Source organism: Moschus berezovskii, chromosome 10 (assembly GCF_049115385.1).
Source record: "Moschus berezovskii isolate FMDL1 chromosome 10, NW_MosBer_1.0, whole genome shotgun sequence".
Taxonomy (NCBI): domain Eukaryota; kingdom Metazoa; phylum Chordata; class Mammalia; order Artiodactyla; family Moschidae; genus Moschus; species Moschus berezovskii.
Window position 1 is genome coordinate 83167984 of NC_142469.1, and position 22973 is coordinate 83190956.

General features: G+C 40.8%; 1 protein-coding gene across 4 annotated transcripts in view; it reads left to right on the forward strand.

The window, feature by feature from the left end:
• Window positions 1–22973, forward strand: part of ARFGEF3 (ARFGEF family member 3) — a 183119-nt gene that overhangs the window by 46174 nt on the left and 113972 nt on the right. For all 4 annotated transcript variants that reach the window (XM_088840780.1, XM_088840781.1, XM_055433723.2 and 1 more), the window contains exons 3-4: window positions 1399–1480; window positions 5532–5663. In XM_088840780.1, the coding sequence (XP_088696906.1) occupies window positions 1399–1480; window positions 5532–5663 (214 nt within the window). The remainder of the gene's footprint in view (window positions 1–1398; window positions 1481–5531; window positions 5664–22973) is intronic.

Genomic DNA, 22973 nt, shown 5'->3' on the forward strand with positions numbered 1-22973 from the left:
GGTGGAGGAGCCTGGTAAAATTAAGTAACATTTCATTTGTTGTGCCAGCGTAACTCTGTGGGGAAATAATGGGTTGATTAAAATTCTTGGTCTGTTGTTTAATTATTTAGAGTGAATGCTTCTTACAGAAAAATAGGTTTCTCTTTGTAGTCCTCTTAGTTTATTCCCGATATATTTTAGTGCCCAGTTATTTTTTTCTTAAGCTTCAAAATACGCAAGTAGCTCTCAAGGTTTTTTTGTTTTTGTCTTTCACTTAATGTCAGGTACTTCTCAGGGGTCCAAGCTGTTGCTGGTTTGATTGTATTTCTGCCTTGGAAACATGTTTATTAAGCCCCATCACAAAATTTAGGTCACCTTCATGGAGACTAACAGAGAAGGCAATGGCACCCCACTCCAGTACTCTTGCCTGGAAAATCCCATGGACGGAGGAGACTGGTGGGCTGCCGTCTATGGGGTCGCACAGAGTTGGACATGACTAAAGTGACTTAGCAGCAGCATGGAGACTAAAGAGGTAATTCAAAAATTATAGGTGGAGTTTCCCTAATGGCTCAGTGGTAAAGAGCCAGCCTGCCAGTGTAGGTGTGGGTTTGATTCCTGGTCCAGGAGGATCCCACATGCTGTGCTCCGCAACTGTTGAGCCATGCTCTAGAGCCTGGGAGCTGCAACTGTGGAGCCCACGTGCCACAATTACTGAAACCCACTCACCTAGCGCCTATTGTTTGCAACAAGAGAAGCCACAGCAATGAGAAGCCTGCACGCCAGAGCTGGAGAGTAGCCCCCACTTGCTTCAACAAGAGAAAAGCCCGTGCAGCAATGAAGACCCAGCACAGACAAAAATAAATACATAAAATTTTTAAAAAGTTATAGCTGATTAAGAAACACTTTGAATTGGGGAGAAATTGACAAGTGTATCAAATTTCAATTTATATTGATGAGGCAGAGTAGTCCAGGTGATGATGCCCTCACTTGCTAGGTTGGGGAGAGGTCTGAGCAGAGGCATAGAAATCTATGTAAACAGTGCTTTCTAGGGTTACACACCCCAGGTGTACTGAATACAGTTAATTATATTACTTTGGGAAAGAGCAAGGCATGTTCACGGACTGGTAAAGGACTTACCATGTGACAACTAGTTCACCAAAACAATTGTTTGAGAGTTCTTGTGTGTGTGTGTTCTCTATAGCTATCTCAAGAAGGTGAGCTGCTGGTACGCTATGATTTCTGCATAGCATTTATGCTGTTTTGTTCTTTTTTATTTTTTCACTCCAGGTGCAGTTTCATTACTGGTCATAGTTCAGTGTATGTATGTGGTGGCATTTGAGGGTGAGTGTACGTAGGCTTGCATCCATTGGCTGCCAGCCTTGCTGAGCTCACATATGGTCCTTATTTATGTGTTGCCAGGGAGAAATGCCTGCTGCCCCTCCAGTTGGCTTTGGAATCCAAGAATGTGAAGCTGGCTCAACATGCCTTGGCAGGGATACAGGTACAGTATACAATACATCCTGTTCTTACCCCAACAGGATGAGAGAAGTTGACAGACCACCTTGGCATTGAAAGAGCAAATAGTTACCATTCTAAACTGTAGCTATTTAAAGACCCCAACAGAAATTGATTGAACTGTGTAATAACCAGAGAGGATAACGATTGTCTTTTCTTTTCCAGCATTTCTCTGCACAGCGTTACCTTGCTGAGCATATATGGTCAGACACTGACTCTTGGAGACTCTGCTAAGCCCCCATAGCAATGAAATAATTTTTATGGCACCTAACTTTTAGGACTGTAAGGGACTCCAAGAGAGACGCCTCAAGTTCTACACCAGCTCAGATCTTATGTGCATCTAGCATCTGTGGTTCTGTGTCATGAGCAATGATAATGATAGTAAGCTGGAACGATTTTGGTTTGTTTTCTAGTCTACAGTTAAGTTGGTGAATGTTTTGTTTCCAGAACGAGATTGGGAAGAAAAAAGAAATTCGGTCTAATCAGAAAAGTCAAATTGCACAAATACACTTCCTTTTCTGAGCATTTGTTCATTCTGTTTTGCACTGTATGTAGTAAGTCTAATTCCAAAGGTGCAGAGTTGTTGGCTATATAAATACATTGACTTTTTAAAAAGGAGTTTTAAAATTGGAATAAACTGCTTTATATGTTGTGTTTGTTTCTGCATACAACGAAGCAAGTCAGTCATATGTATATATATCCTCTCCCTCTTGGACCACCCTCCACCCCAACCCCTCACTCCACCCCTCTGGGTCATCACAGAGCACTGAGCTGAGCTTCTTGTGCTTCATAGCAGCTTCCCGCTAGCTGTTTGACACATGGATAAAGACATCTTTACACACAGTAGAATATTTTTCAGCTACTAAAGGGAACAAAATGGGGTCATTCATAGAGATGTGGATGAACCTAGAGTGAAGTCAGTCGAAGAGAAAAGCAAACATCATATATCAATGCATATATGTAGAATCTAGAAAAATGGTACAGATAAACATTGACTTCTTAAGTGCTTTGGTGGCTGAGTGACAAGCGCTGTGGAGTTCAAGCCTGCAGGGGATTCTTCCAGCATGGCCATGGATTGGTAGCATTGTTGGATGTCTTTTCACATTACTGTTTCATAGTTTGGTCTTTAAGTTTAGAGAGGTCTCTAATACCTTTTCGGTGTCAGTAAATATGAAAGAGTAAGAAAATTATGACTGTTTTTCCGTTAGCAGATTAGAATTAGAGAATGTATATTTCAATATGCAGTGACGTTAGGAATTTTTAAACATTAAAAAAGTTAAACAGTTATTAAAAATTCTTTGCTTTTCTCCAGAGTAACTGTAAAAATGAATAGAAGTTTGTCTCAACCTGCCACTTATGTTCTCTTTTCTCTGGTATTACATAGATTTTCCATTTAGTGTTTTTTTTTTTTAACCCTCAAACTCTGTAAGTTACAATCTCATGTTTTCATGGGAACTTCACTGACATGGGGGACTGGGCATCTTCCTCTCAGCGTCCCTTGTGACCTCCCGTTAACAACTGGAAGTCGCTCAGTCATGTCTGATTCTTTGCCACCCCTTGGACTATACAGTCTATTGAATTCTCCAGGCCAGAATACTGGAGTGGGTAGCCTTTCCCTTCTCCAGGGAGTCTTCCCAACCCAGGGATCAAACCCAGGTCTCCTGCATTGCAGGCAGATTTTTTACTAGCTGAGCCACAGGGGAAGCCCAAGAATACTGGAGTGGGTACCCTATCCTTTCTCCAGTGGATCTTTCCGACCCAGGAATTGAACCGGGGTCTCCTGCATTGCAGGTGAATTTTTTACCAACTGAGCTATCAGGAAAGCGCCCCCCACCATTAACTTTTAAGGCTTTTTTTTTTTTTTTTAGAGTTTTCTAGTCTTTATTACTTTAAGTAAAAACAGGGTTTTGTATATGAACTAACTCTGGGCTGCCCTGTAGAGTCAAAAATTTCTTTTGAGTGGACACTTCAGAGATATTGTGGGTTCAATCCCCAATCACCATAATAAAGCAGATATTACAGTAGAGTGAACCACATGGATTTTACATTTTCCCAGTGCATATAAAAGTTATATTTATACCATACTGTAGTCTCTTAAGTGTGCAGTAGCATTATGTCTAAAAAAATGTATACACCCTAGCTAAAAAATACTTTCTTGATAAAAGAAAATGCTAACATCATCTGAACCTTCAGTCAGGTAAAGTAGTAACATCAAAGAGCACTGATTGCAGATCATTATAACAAACAGAGTAAACCTAAAAAAATTTGAAATATTGCAAGAATTACCAAAATGTGACACAGAGACACTATGTGAGTAAATATTATTGGAAAAATGGTGCCAGTAGACTTAACTGACACACAGTTGCCACAACCCTTCAGTTTATAAAGAAACATGATACTTGTGAAGGGCAATAAAGCTACGTGCAATAAAATGAGGTATAGCTGTATAGATGAATTCAGGGAGTCCTAAGAAGAAGGTTTGAAATACGTGTTTTCTGGATCTGCAGTGACATTCAGCTAAAAGAGGGAGTCATTACCCTGGATGAATCAGAATTCCAAAAATTCTTCATGGTTGCAACCCCATGCTGCATCGGACAAGGACAGTTTTAATAGGGATAAATATAAAATCCATCCTACTCTGGGGTCTCAAAAATCAATTGCCCCAAGACAGATGGGGGAAGAACAGCTTAATTGCAGCCCTTGAGAATGAGGTTTCTGTGTGAGTCAGCGTAAAATATACTGTGACTTACAACTAAGCTAATTTGATCTGAGAGTGTGATTAAACTTCCATATTACTGCTTTTTGTTTATTTGTTTTTTGGTTGGTTTTTAAGCAGTAAACACATTTAATTGTCTCACACAACTAGAATTTTAGAAGTAAACAATTCCAGGTTTGAAATAGGAGGGCACTGACCACCAAAGACTGTGTTTCTTTCCCTCTTGCCATCTTTTTTATTGTTGTTATTTTTAAAAGACTATTTTAGAGCAGTGTTAGATTGACAGTGAAATTGAAAGGAGGGTGCAGAGATTTCCCACATACTCCCTTCCCCTACACATGCATAGCTTCACCCATCATCACTCCCAGAACGATACTTTTTAAAAAAAAAACAAAGATGAGGCTACATTGACACATCCTAATCACCCACAGTCCATAAATGTTTACCTTAGCTTGCACCTTTGGGTGCTCCTGCTCATTGCTATCAGACCACCCTTGGAGTGTTAAATTCACTGGAGGCCAGTTGAGGAGGAAAGTGTCTATGAAACCATGTTATGTGGAGAACGTTTGATGACACCCAAGGAGGTTTAGTGTGGAGAAGAAGAGATTTAGGTGGAGTTCATCACTGATCAGGTATTTTAGAAACTTAATCTGTGTGGCTCCAGGTATAACTAGGGTATACAAGTTGTAGGCAAGGAGGGTTTGGTTCAATTCATAAAGAATTTTATGAAAAATGAGTTGTTTTGAAGTAGAGAAGAACTGTCCTGTGAGATGTAATGCCTTCTGGGAAACCTCATGAAAATGACTGTCTTCTTGTTTAGGTTTCTGTGGGATTGATTTTCTGATGAAAATATATTAAGATTTGTAGATTTGTGAATAATTCCTGGGTAAATGATAGCTCACGTTAGGAAGTACAAATGTGAACAATCAACCTGTGTATAAAACCTCCTTTCCTGTGGCAAAGCTTCATTCAGAAAGAGTGTGTACGAACGTGCCTGTTGTGAGAAGCTGGATTCCCCTTGGTGCATTCATCCTCCATCCCCACCCACCAAACAACTTATTTGTTCACCACATTAGAATTTCACTTCATAAAATTTACAGTAAATTATCTAATAGCAGGAAAGAGCCTTTGCCAAAAACCATTTACCAAAGGCATGACGCATTTTTCTTTTTAATGGCACAGAGCGGAAACTCCTTCCTAATGGCCTCCAGCTACATGCCTCCCGAGTAAGAAACATTATCTGTAGTACAGACCAGGCTACAGCAGAGTAAGGCAGCAGGGGAAAGCCTGTCTGTGATCACTGTCTTGTGCCTCTTTGCAGAAGCTCCTGGCAGAAGAGAGGTTTGTATCCATGGAAACGGACTCTGATGAGAAGCAGCTGCTCAATCAGATCCTGAACGCTGTGAAAGTGACGCCTTCCCTCCACGAAGACCTGCAGGTGGAAGTGATGAAGGTGGGTTTGACGCACTCCCAGTTCGCGTCACTGTGGTGAAAACAAATTGCTGACCCTCATTGTTATCTTAAAGATGCCTCTATGTAGCGATCATTTGGACTATATGATTATTATCCTTGCTTGTGGTCCCCCAGAATAACCTTGATTGTTGAACAGAAATGACAACTAAGTAAAAAGGTTTACTTGGTTTACAGATTTCAGTAAATCTAAGATATTTGGCCTGATCCTGCATATCAAATGTTAAAGATATTTATGCCCTTTTGAGAGAATGCATAGGAAATAGATTTATGACCTTCTGAGAAAATGTACAGGAGTAGTTCCAGCTTGGTGTAGACCTGATCATTCTGGGCATTCTGCCTGCTTGTATATGTTAAAACAAAGCAAAGACCTAATGACATATATTAATGCTATGTAGAATAGTCAGTTTAAGGAAAGGAAGATCTTCCTTTGAAGCCATATCAGAATCACATCTTTATTTCCATCCTCATATTCTGTGAACCTTATCTACTTTCTTCTAATTACCGTCTCCCTTTGAGGGGTGGCATCTCTCTCTCCCCTTTTCCCTTTTTCCCCTCCTTTGAGAGCCACCATAATTGGGAGCCTCTTATACAGATTCAGGGCTTGCCTTGTAGCTTAATCAGTAAAGAATTTGCCTGCAGTGCAGGAGACCCAGGTTTAATCCCTGGGTTGGGAAGATCCCCTGGAGAAGGAAATGGCAACCCACTCCGGTATCCTTACCTGGAAAATCTCATGGACAGAGGAGCCTGGTGGGCTGCAGTCCATGGGGTCGCAAAGAGTCGGGCACGACTGAGTGACTAACACTTACTTACTCACTTATACAGACTCAGGGGTGTGTTGTATCCCGTAAGTGAACAGTGAGTTGGACAGAAAAGGATGGAAATCTCTTGCCTAGAATAGCACCTTGGTCAGAGTAGCACAGCTGGAACCCATGAACTGGACACAACATCTGTCCATTTCTTCCCTAGAGGAGTGCGTACCAAAAAATGTGTAAGCGTAGTTGGTGTCATATGATGGTTGATTTCTTCCTAGAAATGCACTGGTGGATTTTTGTCTTTGATAAGAGATACCAGTCCTTTACCTCTAAGTTTCTCCATTGAGGAAAGATCAACTTCAATCATGGCATTGTCTTAACGCCCTGGGTCTCACCTTAGCCCTATTGGTGGGTAATTTAGTATAGTGATTAAGAGTTCAGACTTTGAAGCCAGCCTGTCTGGGTTTGACTACTTAATTTCTAGTCAGACTTCCTTGAACAGATTTCTGAACCACTTGTGCTTTGGTCTCCTCATCTGGAGAATGGGGGAAATAGTTCAACTCAGTCGTTCAGTCGTGTCCGACTCTGCGACCCCAAGGACTACAGCACGCCAGGCTTCCCGCTCCATCACCAACTCCTGGAGCTTGTTCAAACTCATGTCCATCGACTTGGTGATGCCATCCAACCATCTCATCCTCTGTCATCCCCTTCTCCTCCCGCCTTCAATTTTTCCCAGCATCAGAGTCTTTTCCAGTGAGTCAGTTCTTCGCATCATCTGGCCAAAGTATTGGAGTTTAAGCTTCAGCATCAGTCCTTCCAGTGAATGTTCAGGACTGATTTCCTTGAGGATTAACAAGATTGTTTTATAGTCAAAAGCAACTCAAACCCATAAGATAGCAACCAGTCGTCTCCAGTATCACTGATTTCCTCCCCACCCCCAGAACAGGAAGCTGAGGCAAGAGGGGAGACTGACTCTTGAATATAAGAAGAACTTGGCAACACCCCAGTGGAGCAGAGATGGTGAGGAAGCCAGCGCCTTAGGGTGGGGATGAGCAGGCACCAGACAGCCCTGTCTGGAATCAATCCACTCAGCCCCAGCTCCTTGGGAGGTATTCCTTTGAGATCCCCACTTCTGTGGGGTGAGATGAGGGGCAACTGGTGATGACCCATATCTCCCTGTCCCTCAAATTAAAACATGATAAACTCAAAGTTGCAGTCCAAGGGACTCTCAAGAGTCTTCTCCAACACCACAGTTCAAAAGCATCAATTCTTTGACACTGAGCTTTCTTTATACTCCAATTCTCACATCCGTACCTGGCTACTGGAAAAACCATAGCTTTGACTAGATGGACCTTTGTCGGCAATGTAATGTCTCTGCTTTTTAACATGCTGTGTAGGTTGGTCATAACTTTTCTTCCAAGGAACAAGCGTCTTTTAATTTCATGGCTGCAGTCACCATCTGCAGTGATTTTGGAGCCCAGAAAATAAAGTCTCTCTGTTTCCATTGTTTCCTCGTCTATTTGCCATGAAGTGATGGGACTGGATGCCATGATCTTCATTTTTTGAATGTTGAGTTTTAAGCCAATTTTTTCACTCTCCTCTTTCACTTTCGTCAAGAGGCTCTTTTTTCCTCTTCACTTTCTTCCATGAGGGTGGTGTCATCTCTGTATCTGAGGTTATTGATATTTCACCCAGCAATCTTGATTCCAGCTTGTGCTTCATCCAACCCAAAATAAGCAGGGTGACAATATACAGCCTTAATATACTCCTTTCCCAATTTGGAACCAGTCTGTTTTTCCATGTCCGGTTCTAACCATTGCTTCTTGACCTGAGTACAGATTTCTCAGGAGGCAGGTTAGGTGGTCAGGTATTCCCATCTCTTTCAGAATTTTGCACAGTTTATTGTGATCCACACAGTCAAAGGCTTTGGCAAAATCAATAAAGCAGAAGTAGACGTTTTTATGGAACCCTCTTGCTTTTTCGATGATCCAGGGGATGTTGGCAATTTGATCTCTGGTTCCTCTGCCTTTTCTAAATCCAGCTTGAACATCTGGAATTTCGTGGTTCACATACTGTTGAAGCATGGCTTGGAGAATTTTGAGCATTACTTTGCTAGCCTGTGAGATGAGTGTAATTGTGTAGTATTTGGAACATTCTTTGGCATTGCCCTTCTTTGGGATTGGAATGAAAACTGACCTTTTCCAGTCCTGTGGCCACTGCTGAGTTTTCCAAATTTGCTGGCATATTGAGTGCAGCACTTTCACAGCATCATCTTTTAGGGTTTGAAAGAGCTCAACTGGAATTCCATCACCTCCACCTCCACATCACCTTCATTGGGGGGAAATAGTAGTCCCTACCTAATAGGACCATTGTGAGGATTAAGTAAGTGATAGTTGTAAGGAATTTGGCACAGTATCTGGCCCAAAGCAAGTTCTTAGAAGTGCTGTTTGTTACTTCTTCTATTCCTATTACTTCTGCCACAACTAACTACTGCTGCTGAGTCATCATCTCAGTGGGTGGGTCTAGAATATTATACTCAGTAAACATTGAGAATGTCTGAGCTACCTAATCTTTAAGGTCTCATTGTCTTTAACTCTCTTTAATTCTGGAATGTGTGGTTTTGCCTTATCTTTTGACATATGTTGGACCACTGTGCCTTCCTAGGAACCCAAGAGTAACCATCTCTAGATTTGTTTGACTTCTCCGCTACCTCTGTGCAACCATTGAGAGAGGCAAGGTCAGCCACCATGTCCATCACTTTTACAACTTTCAAGTTAAGTCTGTTTATCCTTCTTCCACTAAAAGATCTCCAAATACTGGAGGTTGAGCATTGATGTTACACTAAGAGACTCACCTCACAGATTTCGTATTATTCTGAAAATTCTCCAAGGAGTATAGCTTTTCATGGAATATAGGAATTTGCATTAAAAATTGAAATGAGAAAGTACCTATTCTTCTAGGAACTATGGAGGAGCAGGATGTTTAATGGTTATATCAACAGAAACACCTGTTTTGAAAACATACTTGCTTTCTAATTCCACCCCAGTGGTACCTTCTGCCAGCCTTGCTGAAGACAGGAGTTGACACATGTTAGCTCTGCTGGAAACCCTAGAAAGCCAGTCTTTATGGACTTTCTAATGACACCATACTAGACAGTGGTACTTGTAGTTAATGTCTGGAAATAGATCAGACATTGTCAGAAAAGAGGAAAACAATCATCTGGATTGCGATTCTTCACAATTAGGTTTCTGAAACTTTTAAAAAGAAGAGGGCCTTTGGTACATGCTTTTGTTTTTAGAAACTTTATGAAAGTGAAAGTTGTTCAGTTGTGTTCAACTCTTTGCGACCCCGTGGACTGCAGCCTGCCAGGCTCCTCTGTCCATGGATTTCTCCAGGCCAGAATACTGGAGTGGTTAGCCATTCCTTTCTTCAGGGGATCTTCCCAACCCAGGAATTGAACTCCAGAAAGGAAATGGCAACCCACGCCAGTGTTCTTGCCTGGAGAATCCCAGGGACAGGGGAGTCTGGTGGGCTGCCGTCTATGGGGTCGCACAGAGTTGGACACGACTGAAGTGACCTAGCAGCAGCAGCAGCAGCTCCCACATTGCAGGCGGATTCTTTACCAGGTGAGCCACCAGAGAAGCCCAAAAATACTGGAGTGGGTAACCTATTCCTTCTCCAGGGGATCTTCCTGACCCAGGGATCAAACTGGGGTCTCCTACATTGCAGGTGGATTCTTTATCAGCTGAGCTAATGTTTTAAAAACTTAAACATTAGAATTGGGAAAAATATTTCAGGCTAGTTTTTTAGCATCAAATGAAACTTTGGAGAAGGTGGTCTGACTGTGAGATCGCACAGCTGAGGGTTCCATGATCATTTCTGATTTCTGAGATTTAAATTACTTATTTTGGTATAAAGACATACACAAATGATAGCATTTGGGGATTAGAAATAAGTTTTATACCCTTTCTCCATGCATGAGGAATTTCTCTACCAACTTCAGTTCAGTCGCTCAGTCATGCCCGACTCTTTGCGACCCCATGAATCACAGCACGCCAGGCCTCCCTGTCCATCACCAACTCCCAGAGTTCACTCAAACTCATGTCCATAGAGTCGGTGATGCCATCCAGTCATCTCATTCTCTGTCGTCCCCGTTTACTCCCGCCCCCAAACCCTCCCAGCATCAGAGTCTTTTCCAGGGAGTCAACTCGTCGCATGAGGTGGCCAAAGTATCGGAGCTACCAACTTCAGTCATCCTTAAATGTGAGCATCCTTCTATCTTGTAATTCTGTAATGCTTGTCCTGACCAAAATAAAAACTTTAACACAAGGACTTGTTTTTCTAATATCATTACCACATGAAAATGCTTTTACCACCTTTTCTCCCCAAAGTAGAGACAGAGAGAAATAGAGAGAAATGAATTGGATGAGTCCTCAGAGGGAATGACTGAATTCCATTACATCTGGAGGATATATTAACTTATTCTTGGTGTTTCTGCATAACTCATTCTGACAGTCAATGATCTAAACTAGATATTTCTTATAAAAATTGTCTAGTCATATTATAGAAATATATTTTAGGAAAATCTTTTAAAATGTGATATGGTAGACCTTTTCAAATAATGGTCTGAGTATACTATTCAGGACAGATAAAGCCGCACCATGCAGTTTTTATTTCTTTCCAAACAGCACAGTACATTTTTATGATAAATGGTAAGTCCTGTTTTTCAGGAAACTGTATCGTACATTTTACTCACATATTGCTCTCTGCTAGTGTTGATAAACATGAGAAATTGAATCATGTCACGTTCTTAGAAGTGTGCAGCGATTGTATTAAATTCCTGGGGAGAAAATAATATGGTTCCTTCTTTTAGAAACTTCCCTGAGATAAAACAGGAAGCAGCTAATAATGAAACCCAAGATTATGATGCTGATGTTCTCATTAAGAAAGAAGGCTCTAGACTTTCAGTTGGAGGGTTCAGAAATATCAATGATGCTTGCTTCTGACAAATTTAATAGGGATGACGTTAGATCTCTTAGTCCAGGAACTGTTCTATTGAATACATGGTTATACTATCTAACAGGAGGGGGAGAAAAGACAACTTTTATTTATTGAAATGGCCGTGGAATCCAAATAAAAATTTTATCACTGAACACATAGAGTGCCTGTCCTGCAGATAATCAGAAAGAGGGTTTCTCTGAAGATACATTACCTTTGAAATGGATTAGTAGATGGCAGGGAGCCAGTTAATATTTAGGTTAAATATTTGTTTGCTTTGGTAACATTTTCCCTGTGGTGTGTGCCATTTCCATAAATGCCATGCAGACTTCATAGGAGCCAGGTACATAACTAATGACTTCTCTCACTAAAGCAATTAGGACTTTTCCCCCCTACTTCCTGATGGATAATTTTTAGTGAGGTTATTAACTGACACAGCTGGCTAAATCTTCAGTGACTGGAGGGAACTGTGGCCGGCCTTCTGTGTCTCTCAGCGTGTTAGAGACACAAGCTGCCTATCTGGGGAGGGCAGGCTGGCTTTGTCAGTAAGAAAGGATGTGATGCTGGATACTGAGCAAGCATTGGATGAACGTTCTGTCATTAGATGTCTTGTGTGCATCTTTAGATAACATAGTTGAATATTGATGAAATGCTTTACATTTTCAAAGGAGAAATGACAGGGGCCAATTTCTTAACATTTATTACACATTAGACACTCTGATGAATACAATCACACTAGGATCACACAGCTAGTGAAATGGCAGGACCGATATTCAAATTGTAATTCAGCCTGGGTCCAAACGTGAGCTCTTGAACAGTGGGTTACCTTGTCTTCTGACTTTATCCTGAAAGACAGGTGATTCCTAGTACTGTTCCCATTTTATAGATGATTGAACAGAAAAGGTAAATTACAGGCTAATAAGGAGCAAAGCTCAGAGCAGCTCAAAGTCCTGTGTTTTCTGTATCCTTCCATGGCCATGTATTCCCTCACTAGTTCTGAGAGTTAGATTCAAATACACAGGAAGAATCAAAGTCTCTTTCCCATCAAATTAGCTCATGACTCAGTATGTGTGGTCATAGAGTTGGGGGAATGGAGAGAGAGTATCATTTATCATTGAGGTGTTATATTTTATAACAAAATCCAACCAGACCTCTACAGAAAATGTAAAGGTGAGAGACTTGTGGAGGAGGGCCTTACTTTCTGTTGGGCTGGTGGACACGCTTCAGGATTTCCATTTAGAACTCTGGTCTTACTGGGTACCACCATGGCAGTCAGCACCGCGGTTTGAGAGTAAAAAAGAGGCCAAATGGAAGGACCATTTCTAAATCTCCACTCTATAATATTTTAATATCAGAGTCTTATATTTGGACTGTTTACCCTAATGGTTAGTTTTGATAACCCTGATTCTGGGCATTTGGTCTTCTAGAGTGCTTTATGGAAGGAATGATCATTAGTAAAGTTTGAGAATGAAATGGTTGAATTGTCCTGACTTCTCATAAGCGAGGAGAAATTCCTTCTTAATCTAAAATTACTAAGACACTTTAGAAGATCTGCATCAGCCTCTAGGATGAATAAAAAAATCCGGTGTTTGGTATGTTTAGAATGTACCATTATTGGAGGTTAGCTATAGACTTACATAGTATTTCTGCACTTAGTGCAAGAAAGTGCTTAAAACATGTGATTCTGTGAACTAAATGTTCTCAAGTAGCCCTTTCTCTTCCTGCTGCTAAAATCGAATGTTGATACTCTTTCGCCTTTGTACATGTATGGAGAAAATTCTTGTTTTCCTTCCATGCTTCTTTACCCTTTGGCATGACTGCATTAAACAGGCAATAAAAATACGTGAAAAAATCAGAAGCAAATGTTGACAATATGTGTGATTTTCCATTAAATATTTTATGCATTATTTGTTTAGATGAAGATATTTTCACTTTATCTTATGAATTTCTCTTTTCTTTTTTTAAAGCAGGCACCACCATTTTCAAGTACCATGCCCTTTGAATTTGAGAGCAGCTCTGCTAAGTATTTATAAAGTTTTCCCTGTGATTTTTGTTAGCAGGTATAAATGCAGAGACTTGCAGTATTTACTGTGGATATTCAAGAATAGGCAGTGGGGACCTCCGCCACTATTTTCAGCCATTTTTTCTGCAGATATTTGATTGCTTCCTGTTAGGCACTTGGCTTCCCTGATAGCTCAGTTGGTAAAGAATCCTCCTGCTATTCAGGAGACCCCAGTTGGTTCCTGGGTCAGGAAGATCCCCTGGAGAAGGGATCGGCTACCCACTCCAGTATTTTTGGGCTTCCCTTGTGGCTCAGTTGGAAAGAATCTGCCTGCAATGTGGAAACCTGAGTTCGATCCCTGGGTTGAGAAGATCACCTGGAGAAGGGAACTGCTACCCACTCCAGTATTCTGGCCTGGAGAATTCCTTGGACTGTATAATCCGTGGGGTCGCAAAGAGTCGGACACGACTATGCAACTTTCACTTTCACTGTCAAGCACTTGCCAGGCATGGAAGAGCCCACGGTAAAGAAACAAAAAAGAACCTTTGTGTGAATGCTAGTGATGGAGATAGAAACCAAAGAAATAGATAAATACACATAAATTGTGATAAATATAAGGAAAGACAAATTTAGAAAAGTGTATTTATCATAGGCACGCTGGAATGCAAGTGAAGAGGACAGAGAAGGTGATCATTAAGAAATGACATTTAAGGGACTTCCCTGGCAGTCCACTGGTTAAGAATCTGCCTCGCAATTCAGGGGTTGCAGATTTGATCCCTTGTCAGAGAACTTAAGATTCTACATGCCTTGGAGCATCTAAGCTCTGGAAGCAAAAGATGACACAGTGAAGATCCCACATGCCACAGCTAAGACCTGACGCAACCAAATAAGTAAATACTTTTTTTAAAAAATGACATTTAAAACAAGTAAGATCTAAAGCATAAGATCAGGTAGGTGAGAAGGATAGGGTTGGAAAAGGGAATGAAGAAAGGAAGACTGTTAGGATTCACTTCAGCTGAAACAAGGCAGGGATTTATTTTTCTTTTGCATTAGCTTAGGTCAGTATTGGCTGAACCCCATTATCAGAGATTCCTATATCTTGGATTATGTTTCTCCAGCCTGTGGTCTACAAGGGCTCCCCGTTTCCGGCCAGAATGTCTACCCTCCACACAACTGGCAGGAGGAAGGTGATGCTGGTCACTTCTGCTTCTGTCCCATTGGCCAGGACTTGGTCATATGGCAGCAATTGTAAGAAGCCTGGAAAGTGTAGTCTTTATTTTGGGCAGCCGTGTGCCCAGAATGCTATTCTTGAAAAACATGGGGATAGTGTTGAGAGAGAACTGGCAGTCGGCCACCATCACTTATCACGTGAGAATCATAGTCTGGCTTCTCTCCCCCAGTTAGAAGCAGCTGGTGCATCTTCCTGTCCACCACCTCCTGCTTTCTTCATCACACTTTCCTCAGAGGGAGGGGGTGATGATGCATTCAGAGAGGTGTGAGGTTAGCTAAGGCTGAGGACTACCTGTCATGGCGTATTCAGGGAAACTGTGTTGTAATTTCTCCAACTAGTTAGTCCTAAACTCTTGACTGAGGCGTAGTGGAAACTTTCACTAGTTAGTAAGTAAAAACTAATCACATACTGTTAGTCTTGTTTTTATCACTTTGGTGCCTAACAGAGCATCTGGCACACAGCTTACTAATTGCTTGCTAATTTAGTTATTGACTAATGGAGAGAGGGAAACACATGTGGTAGTTTTCAGTGGCCCACCGGGATAAATTACAAACAAAAGAAGCTAAAGCTGTGATTATAAATAATCTGAGTTCAAAGATGAGAAAGATCAACATGGATTCACACTTTAGAATCAAAGCTTCTCTTGTGGCTCCGCTGGTAAAGATTGCACCTGCAGTGTGGGAGACCTGGGTTCGATCCCTGGGTTGAGAAGATCCCCTGGAGAAGGGAAAGGCTACCCACTCCAGTATTCTGGCCTGAAGAATTCCATGGACTGTATAGTCCATAGGGTCGCAAAGAGTCAGACACAACTGAGCGATTTTCACTTTCAACCTCATACATCATCAGATTCTTCTTTTTATAGGTAAATTGAAGCTGTAGTGTTCAGTTACTTGTCTGGGCTTAAACAGTTGTTGGTAGCAGGATTGTTTTTTCAACCATTTGTGTTTTTTCTGGAAAGGCTTTGTAACAAGGCTGGGAGTTGATCTGGCTTTGGGATGTCTAGTTTTGAATAGGTAGAGAAGAAAACTTTGCAACCTTGTGTTTAACTTCAAGGTCAGTGTGAGTAATATGACTTCTGAAAAAGAGTGAAATATAATGAGATTAGAAATCTCTTATTAGAGTAGATAGGAATTCATTGAGGAATCTCTAAGTGGCCAAGTGTGTCTGAGAGAGTGACAGAATGGCTTGGTGTAACTGTCCTATGACACAGTCACTGGAAGCTATTTTTTTAAACTCTTTGTTACCCCTTTTCAAAATACCTGGTAGCAGACTGGTAAGAGCATATCTTCTTGAGCTTGAATGCCTGGTGACCTTGGGCAAGTAATTTATCTGTGCCTCTATTTTCTTATCTATAAAATGCACATAAAGCAATGTATTGAATATGATGATGACGATGTTATAGTGAGTCTTAAATGAGTTATTATAAAAGAAGTTCCTGGAACACCCAGTGTATGGCATAGGGTCAGTATTAGCTTTCATTGTTGTTACAGTTACTGGTAAAGAATATGTGTAGCATGATAAGATGAACACCTCTGAACTCACTCAAATTCTGAACCAGAACTTTAGAAATAGCATTGCCTTATACATTTATTCTTATCTCTTTTCTTCCTCTTAGCCACCTCCTATATAGCATGCAATAGAGTAATTTTCTTCTATAGTATAGGAAGAGAATAAAGGAAAGAAACCATATATATTTTTGATTCCTAAAAGAGGACTTCAGTATATTTACTACTGTTGAACTAGAACTTCTTGCTTAAAATAATTTTGTAAATTACTATACATCAGTTATCTACCTAGATATATTTAGGGTCCTTACCAGTAACCCTAACCCCACAGTCTACGGAAAACACCCCACCATTTATCTGTGCCAATGGGTTCTTGCTCTGTGCTACCAGGCAGAGTTCATATGCTTGTTTCATCTTAGTAGGCAGAGTTCATGTGATTTGGATATTCTGGAAGAATTTTATAAATTATTAAACCTTTAACATATAGAGAAGTTGTCTTTAGCCCTTTATAAACTCTGTATCAGGGCTTGATTGGTTTTGTCTGTAAGTCTTGAGTATAAAATTATCAAAAGCCTCATATGTACATGGACAGGCGATCTGAGATGAGGCGCCCTTTCTGTGGAGACTCTTAGAGGAAAAGAGAAAAGGAGGTGTAAATGTGTTATCTGAAACACACTCATGAAATTCGCTTCTTAAAAGTCTAGCTTTGGAATTAGGTCAAAATAAATTTGTTACAGTTAAACTAAAAAAAATAGTTAAATGGATTTTTTAATTTATTTCACTGTGAATATATTTTCATTACCAACAGTATATAAAACCTTATAGAACCAAAAGCAAAACCAACACAAGGATTTATAAATCTAATAGAAAAAAGATAAAGATGTACACAGTTGCCATAATTCAAGATAGTTGTGTGTGTTACGTGGGCTTCCCTTTTGGCTTAGACAGTAAAGAATCTGCCTGCAGTGTGGGAGACCCAGGTTTGATCCCTGGGTCGGGAAGAGCCCCTGGAGTAGGAAATGGCAACCCACTCCAGTATTCTTGCCTGGAGAATTCCATGTGTGTATTATAGCAGAAGAAAAGTTCAACGGGAAAATTCAGAATGAGAACCCATATTCAGCTGAACAGATCAGCATTTCAAAGAAGGGATACTATTTGATTTGAACTTTGAAAGGTGCTTGGAATTCCTATCAGTTATATTGGGAGAGTAGGCATTCTTGAAGTCTTGGAGATGGAAAAACACAGGGTGGAAACTGGGTGAGGAATAGTGGTGGATGAGTTTGAAAAGGAGGTTGAAGCAGATTCTAGAAGGCCTGGTTAGAGTAAGCAGCTGGTAGTCCATAGAGATTGGAGAGTATTCAGAGTAAACAGGAGATTGACAAGTTCAGAGGTGTTAGATATTGAAGGTGGGGGCAAGGGGAAGGGATTTTGCAGGATGCTCGGAGAATAGGCAGAGCCAAGTCAGAGGCACTAGTGAGGTGGTACAGTACCTGGTGACTGTCAGTGGTGTAGCTGGTGAGTTGGTGAAAAGGGGAGAATCCAAGATGATTACAAGACTGGGAGCCTAAGTTTCTGGCCGAATGATAGGTTTTAAGGAGCTAACTTAGGAAAGAGATGGTAAGTTCATATTGTCTGGTATCAAAGAATTGTAATATTTTATTTTATTTTATTTTAATTTATTTTATTGGAGGCAAATTACCTTACATTAATATATTGGTTGGTTTTGCCATACATTGACATGAATCCGCCCCAGGTGTACATGTGCTCTCCCTCCCGAACCCCCCTCCCACCTCCCTCCTCCCCGTATCCTCCCTCCATGTCATCCCCGTGCATCAGCCCCAAGCATCCTGTATCATGCGTCGAACCTGGACTGGTCACTTATGATAATATACATGCTACAATGCCATTCTCCCCAATCATCCCACCTTCACCCTCTCCCACAGAGTCCCAAAGACTGTTCTATATGCCTATGTCTCTTTTGCAGTCTCATATACAGGGTTCAGGTTACCATCTTTCTAAATTCCATATATATGCGTTAGTATACTGTATTGATGTTTTTCTTTCTGGCTTACTTCACTCTGTATAATTGGCTCCAATTTCATCCACCTCATTAAAACTGATTCAAATGCATTCTTTTTGATGGCTGAAAAATACTCCATTGTGTATATGTACCAAAGCTTTCTTATCCATTCGTCTGCAGATGGACATCTAGGTTGCTTCCATGTCCTGACTATTATAAACAGTGCTGCAATGAACATTGGAGTACATGTGTCTCTTTCAATTCTGGTTTCCTCGGTGTGTATGCCCAGGAGTGCGATTGCTGGATCATATGGCAGTTCTATTTCCAGTTTTTTGAGGAATCTCCACACTGTTCTCCATAGTGGCTGTACTAGTGTGCATTCCCACCAACAGTGTAAGAGGGTTCCCTTTTCTCCACACCCTCTCCAGCATTTATTGCATGTAGACTTTTGGATAGCAGCCATTCTGACTGGTGTAAAATGGTATCTCATTGTGGTTTTGATTTGCATTTCTCTGATTATGAGGGATGTTGAGCATTTTTTCATGTGTTTGTTAGCCATCTTTATGTCGTCTTTGGAGAAATGTCTGTTTAGTTCTTTGGCCCATTTTTTGATTGGGTCACTTAGTTTTCTGGAATTGAGCTGCAGGAGCTGCTTGTATATTTTGGAGATTAATTGTAATATTTTAAAAGAATAAATACAAGGAGTTTCACCTTACAGGCTTTCCAAAATAGAAAACATTCAGTGTAGATCTCATCACTGTGACTGACTTTTGTATATTCACTTCTAATCATATCTGTTTATGTGTTTACAGTTATATTCATTGTGTATGTAGGATTTTATTTCTTGCTTTTCACTTTAGATTATAAGCATTTCCCACATGGCTATATTTATCCCCTCACAGATAATTTTAATGGTGGCATAATTAAGAATTTCAGAGCAGGAAGAAGTGTTAGCTGTTTACCATATTAGAGGCTTAGTGTGTTTGATGTAATTTTCGTGAAATTACATATATTCATTGCTGATGCTTACAAGCTGAAGTTAAGGTTTGAAACTTGGGAGAAATCTTGGCTCTAAAAATACATTTGTGAGACTTCTGTTGTTCAGTTGCTAAGTCATGTCTGACTCTTTGCAACCCAGGGCACTCCAGGCTTCCCTGTCCTTAACTATCTCCAGGAGTTTGCTCAAATTCATGTCATTTGAGTCAGTGATACTGTCTACCTATCTCATCCTCTGCTGCCCTCTACTTTTGTCTTCTATCTTTCCCAGCCTCAGGGTCTTTTCCAATGAGTCAGCTCTTCACATCCGGTGGCCGCAGTATTAAAGATTCAGCAGCAGTCCTTCTAATGAATATTCAGGGTTGATTTCCTTTAGGATTGACTGCTTTGATCTCTCCTTGCTGACCAAAGGACTCTCAAGAGTCTCCTCCAGCAACACAGTTTGAAAGCACCAGTTCTTTCGTGCTCAGCTTTCTTTACAGTCCAACTCTCACATCCATACATGAATACTGGAAAAACCATAACTTTGACATCAAAGTGATGTCTCTGCTTTTTAATACACTGTCTAGGTTTGTCATAGCTTTCCTTTCAAGGAGCATGCTAAGAGTTATGTGTTTGCCAAGGAAGAGAGTTTAGAAGAGAAGAGAAGAATAAGAACGGTTTGATTATTTGTTCAAGCAAATTAGCTAAGTTCATCATAATTTAATATTTACATGTGGATATCACTGGTATAGTATGTCCTAGAATTAGGTGCAAAGGGCCCATCTGATGTATATAATGAATATTAAACTTGTGGCAACAAATAAAGACCAAAAAGAACCCAAGATTGATCATAAACCAATTAGTATTTTGCAGTATTTTCCAAACTGGGAAGTCATGAGCTCTAGAAAAATCCATTGACTAAAAAAAGACAAAAACTCTCAGAATAGCTGTTTGCCAGAATTGGGGTAAATTGAGCCAGAAAGTGATTTTTGTAATTACCTGCCACCTCAGCCTAAAGGGTTGGCCAAAATGTTCATTCAGGATTTTCCATAAGTTGGTGCAGAAAAACCCAAATGAACTTTTTGGCCAACCCCAAAAATCAATTTAAGTTGTAAGTGGTAGAATTTCCACACACTAAAATAATTTGATTCATTGTCTTTGGATCAAAATAAAGATTGGGGTTGCTGTGCACCTGAAGCATTGTAAGTCAGCTACACTTCAATTAAAAGATATGTATATATATGAAGATAAAACCCTTTCAGTTCAGTTCAGTCTCTCAGTCGTGTCCGACTCTTTGCAACCCCATGAACTGCAGCACACCAGGCCTCCCTGACCATCACCAACTCACGGAGTCCACCCAAACCCATGTCCATAGTGATGCCATCCAACCATCTTATCTTCTGTCGTCCCCTTCTCCCCTTGCCTTCGATCTTTCCCAGCATCAGGGTCTTTTCCAATGAGTTAGCTCTTAGCATCAGGTGGCCAAAGTATTGGAGTTTCAGCTTCAACATCAGTCCTTCCAATGAATACCCAGGACTGATCTCCTTTAGGATGGACTGGTTGGATCTCCTTGCAGTCCAAGGGACTCTCAAGAGTCTTCTCCAACACCACAGTTCAAAAGCATCGATTCTTCTGTGTTCAACTTTCTTAAACCCTTAGAAAAGTGAAAAAAAAAAAAAGATTGGGGTCATGGCTCATCTCTTCCATTGTTCCCTTCAATCCAGGATCTGTGAAGCCCAGTGAAGGCTTAGTGGCTCACCCTAGGTCCTCTCTGAAAGTTCTGCATTCTAGAGCTGAGGCTTTTGGACCAGAGTGATGTAGGAATTCTCAGTTGTATCCACAAGGTGTGGGTATCAGTGACCTAAGAGTGGTTCTCAACAGGGGAACATTTTGGCTCCTAGGGAATATTTGACCATGTCTGGAGACATTTTTGGTTGTCACAATTAGGGAGTCACTGCCATCTAGAGAGTGAGGGCCAGTGATGCTGCTAAACAGCCACCAATACACAGGACAGTCCCAAAATGTCAATAGTGCTGAGGGTGAGCAACTTGATCAAGATACGAAAAGAAAATGTATATCTTTGGCATCCACATTTTAAATTTAGATGATAATAAGATGTCCTCTAAAATTCTCTGTTGACTCTTATGGTACCTGACCCCGCTCACTCTAAAGATGTGTATTCTGCCTTCTGCTGTCTGCAGAAGACTGAGCCTGCTTTGTTGTTTGTAGGTGGACCATGAGGGGAAATAATCTGTTTCTGTTCATGGCTGGGGTACACTTCTAGCATCTGGCTACATTCCTAGGAGGTGGACAAGCCCTGCACCCAAGAGAAAGGCATTTGATGTCAGTATTCCTGTCCTTGTCACTGAATTTTCCACCTTTGTTTTTGCTGAATTTGACAGAGTAAAAAAAAGAACTGGGCTGTTTCTCAAGAAAAGGAATTATGCAAATATGTTTGCTGCTGCTGCTGCTAAGTATATGAATTTTCAAGCCAATATACATGCGAGTCCAGAAGGCAATGTACATGAAGTAACACAGCTAAATTTTCAGCCAGAACTGGTGTTAGAAATGTGTTAGAAATGTGCCTGGAATCAAGGGTTTCCAGAGTTCTCTCCAAGCAAGAGAAGGATAAGGCCTCTATCGGCTGCACTCAAATTCTGAGTTACTTTTTTGAGCTACAGTAGGTTACTTGGTTTGACTTATAAATAACATCTGATATTTGGAAAAGTGAAACTACCATCACCTCAAAGTATATATGTATAAATTAAGCACTTATGTATATTTTAATGGCTTAAGAAAGAGGGAAAGAAGACTCCTTGTTCATTCAGCATGCCTCCCTGTTCCTGGTGTGCCTTAGGGTAGGTTGACTCTCCTAAATAAACTCACTTCTTGATGGTCTCCTTGTCTTCCTCCCTGTGTTTTTCATTCCTTAATTATATGCGTTGTTGTTGTTCAGTTGCTAAGTCATGTCCGATTCTTTGCAACCTCATGGACTGCAGGATGGCCCGGCTCCCCTGTCCTTTACTATCTCCTGGAGTTTGCTCAGACTCATGTCCATTGAGTCGATGATGCCATCCAACCAACCATCTCATCCTCTGTTGCTTTCTTTTCCTCTTGCCCTCAATCTTTCCCAGCATCAGAGTCCTTTTCAATGAGTCAGCTCTTCACATCAGGTGGCCAAAGTAGTGGAGCTTCAGCATCAGTCCTTCCAATGAATACCCAGGACTGATTTCCTTTAGGATTGATTGATTGGATCTCCTTGCTGTCCAAGGGACTCTCCAGAGTCTTCTCCAACACCACAGTTCAAAAGCATCAGTTCTTTGGTGCTCAGCCTTCTTTATGGTCCAGCTCTCACAACCATACATGACTACTGGAAAAACTATAGCTTTGACTATTCTAACCTTTGTCAGCAAAGTGATATCTCTGCTTTTTAATACATTGTCTAGATTTGTCATAGCTTTTCTTCCAAGGAGCAAGTGTCTTTTAATTTCATGGCTGCAGTCATTGTCAGCAGTGATTTTGGAGCCCAAGAAAATAAAATCTGCCACTATTTCCATTTGCTTCCCATCTGTTTGCCATGAAGTGATGGGACTGGAGGCCATGATCTTAGTTTTTGAGTGCTGAATTTTAAGCCGGCTTTTTCACTATCCTCTTTCTTCTTCATCAAGAGGCTCTTTAGTTTCTCTTCGCTTTCTGCCATTAGGGTGGTATCTTCTGTGTATCTGAGGTTGTTGATTACAACATATTAAATTTAGAGTTCCATTAAAGATGAGTATAGCATTACAAGTGTACTATATTGTTAGA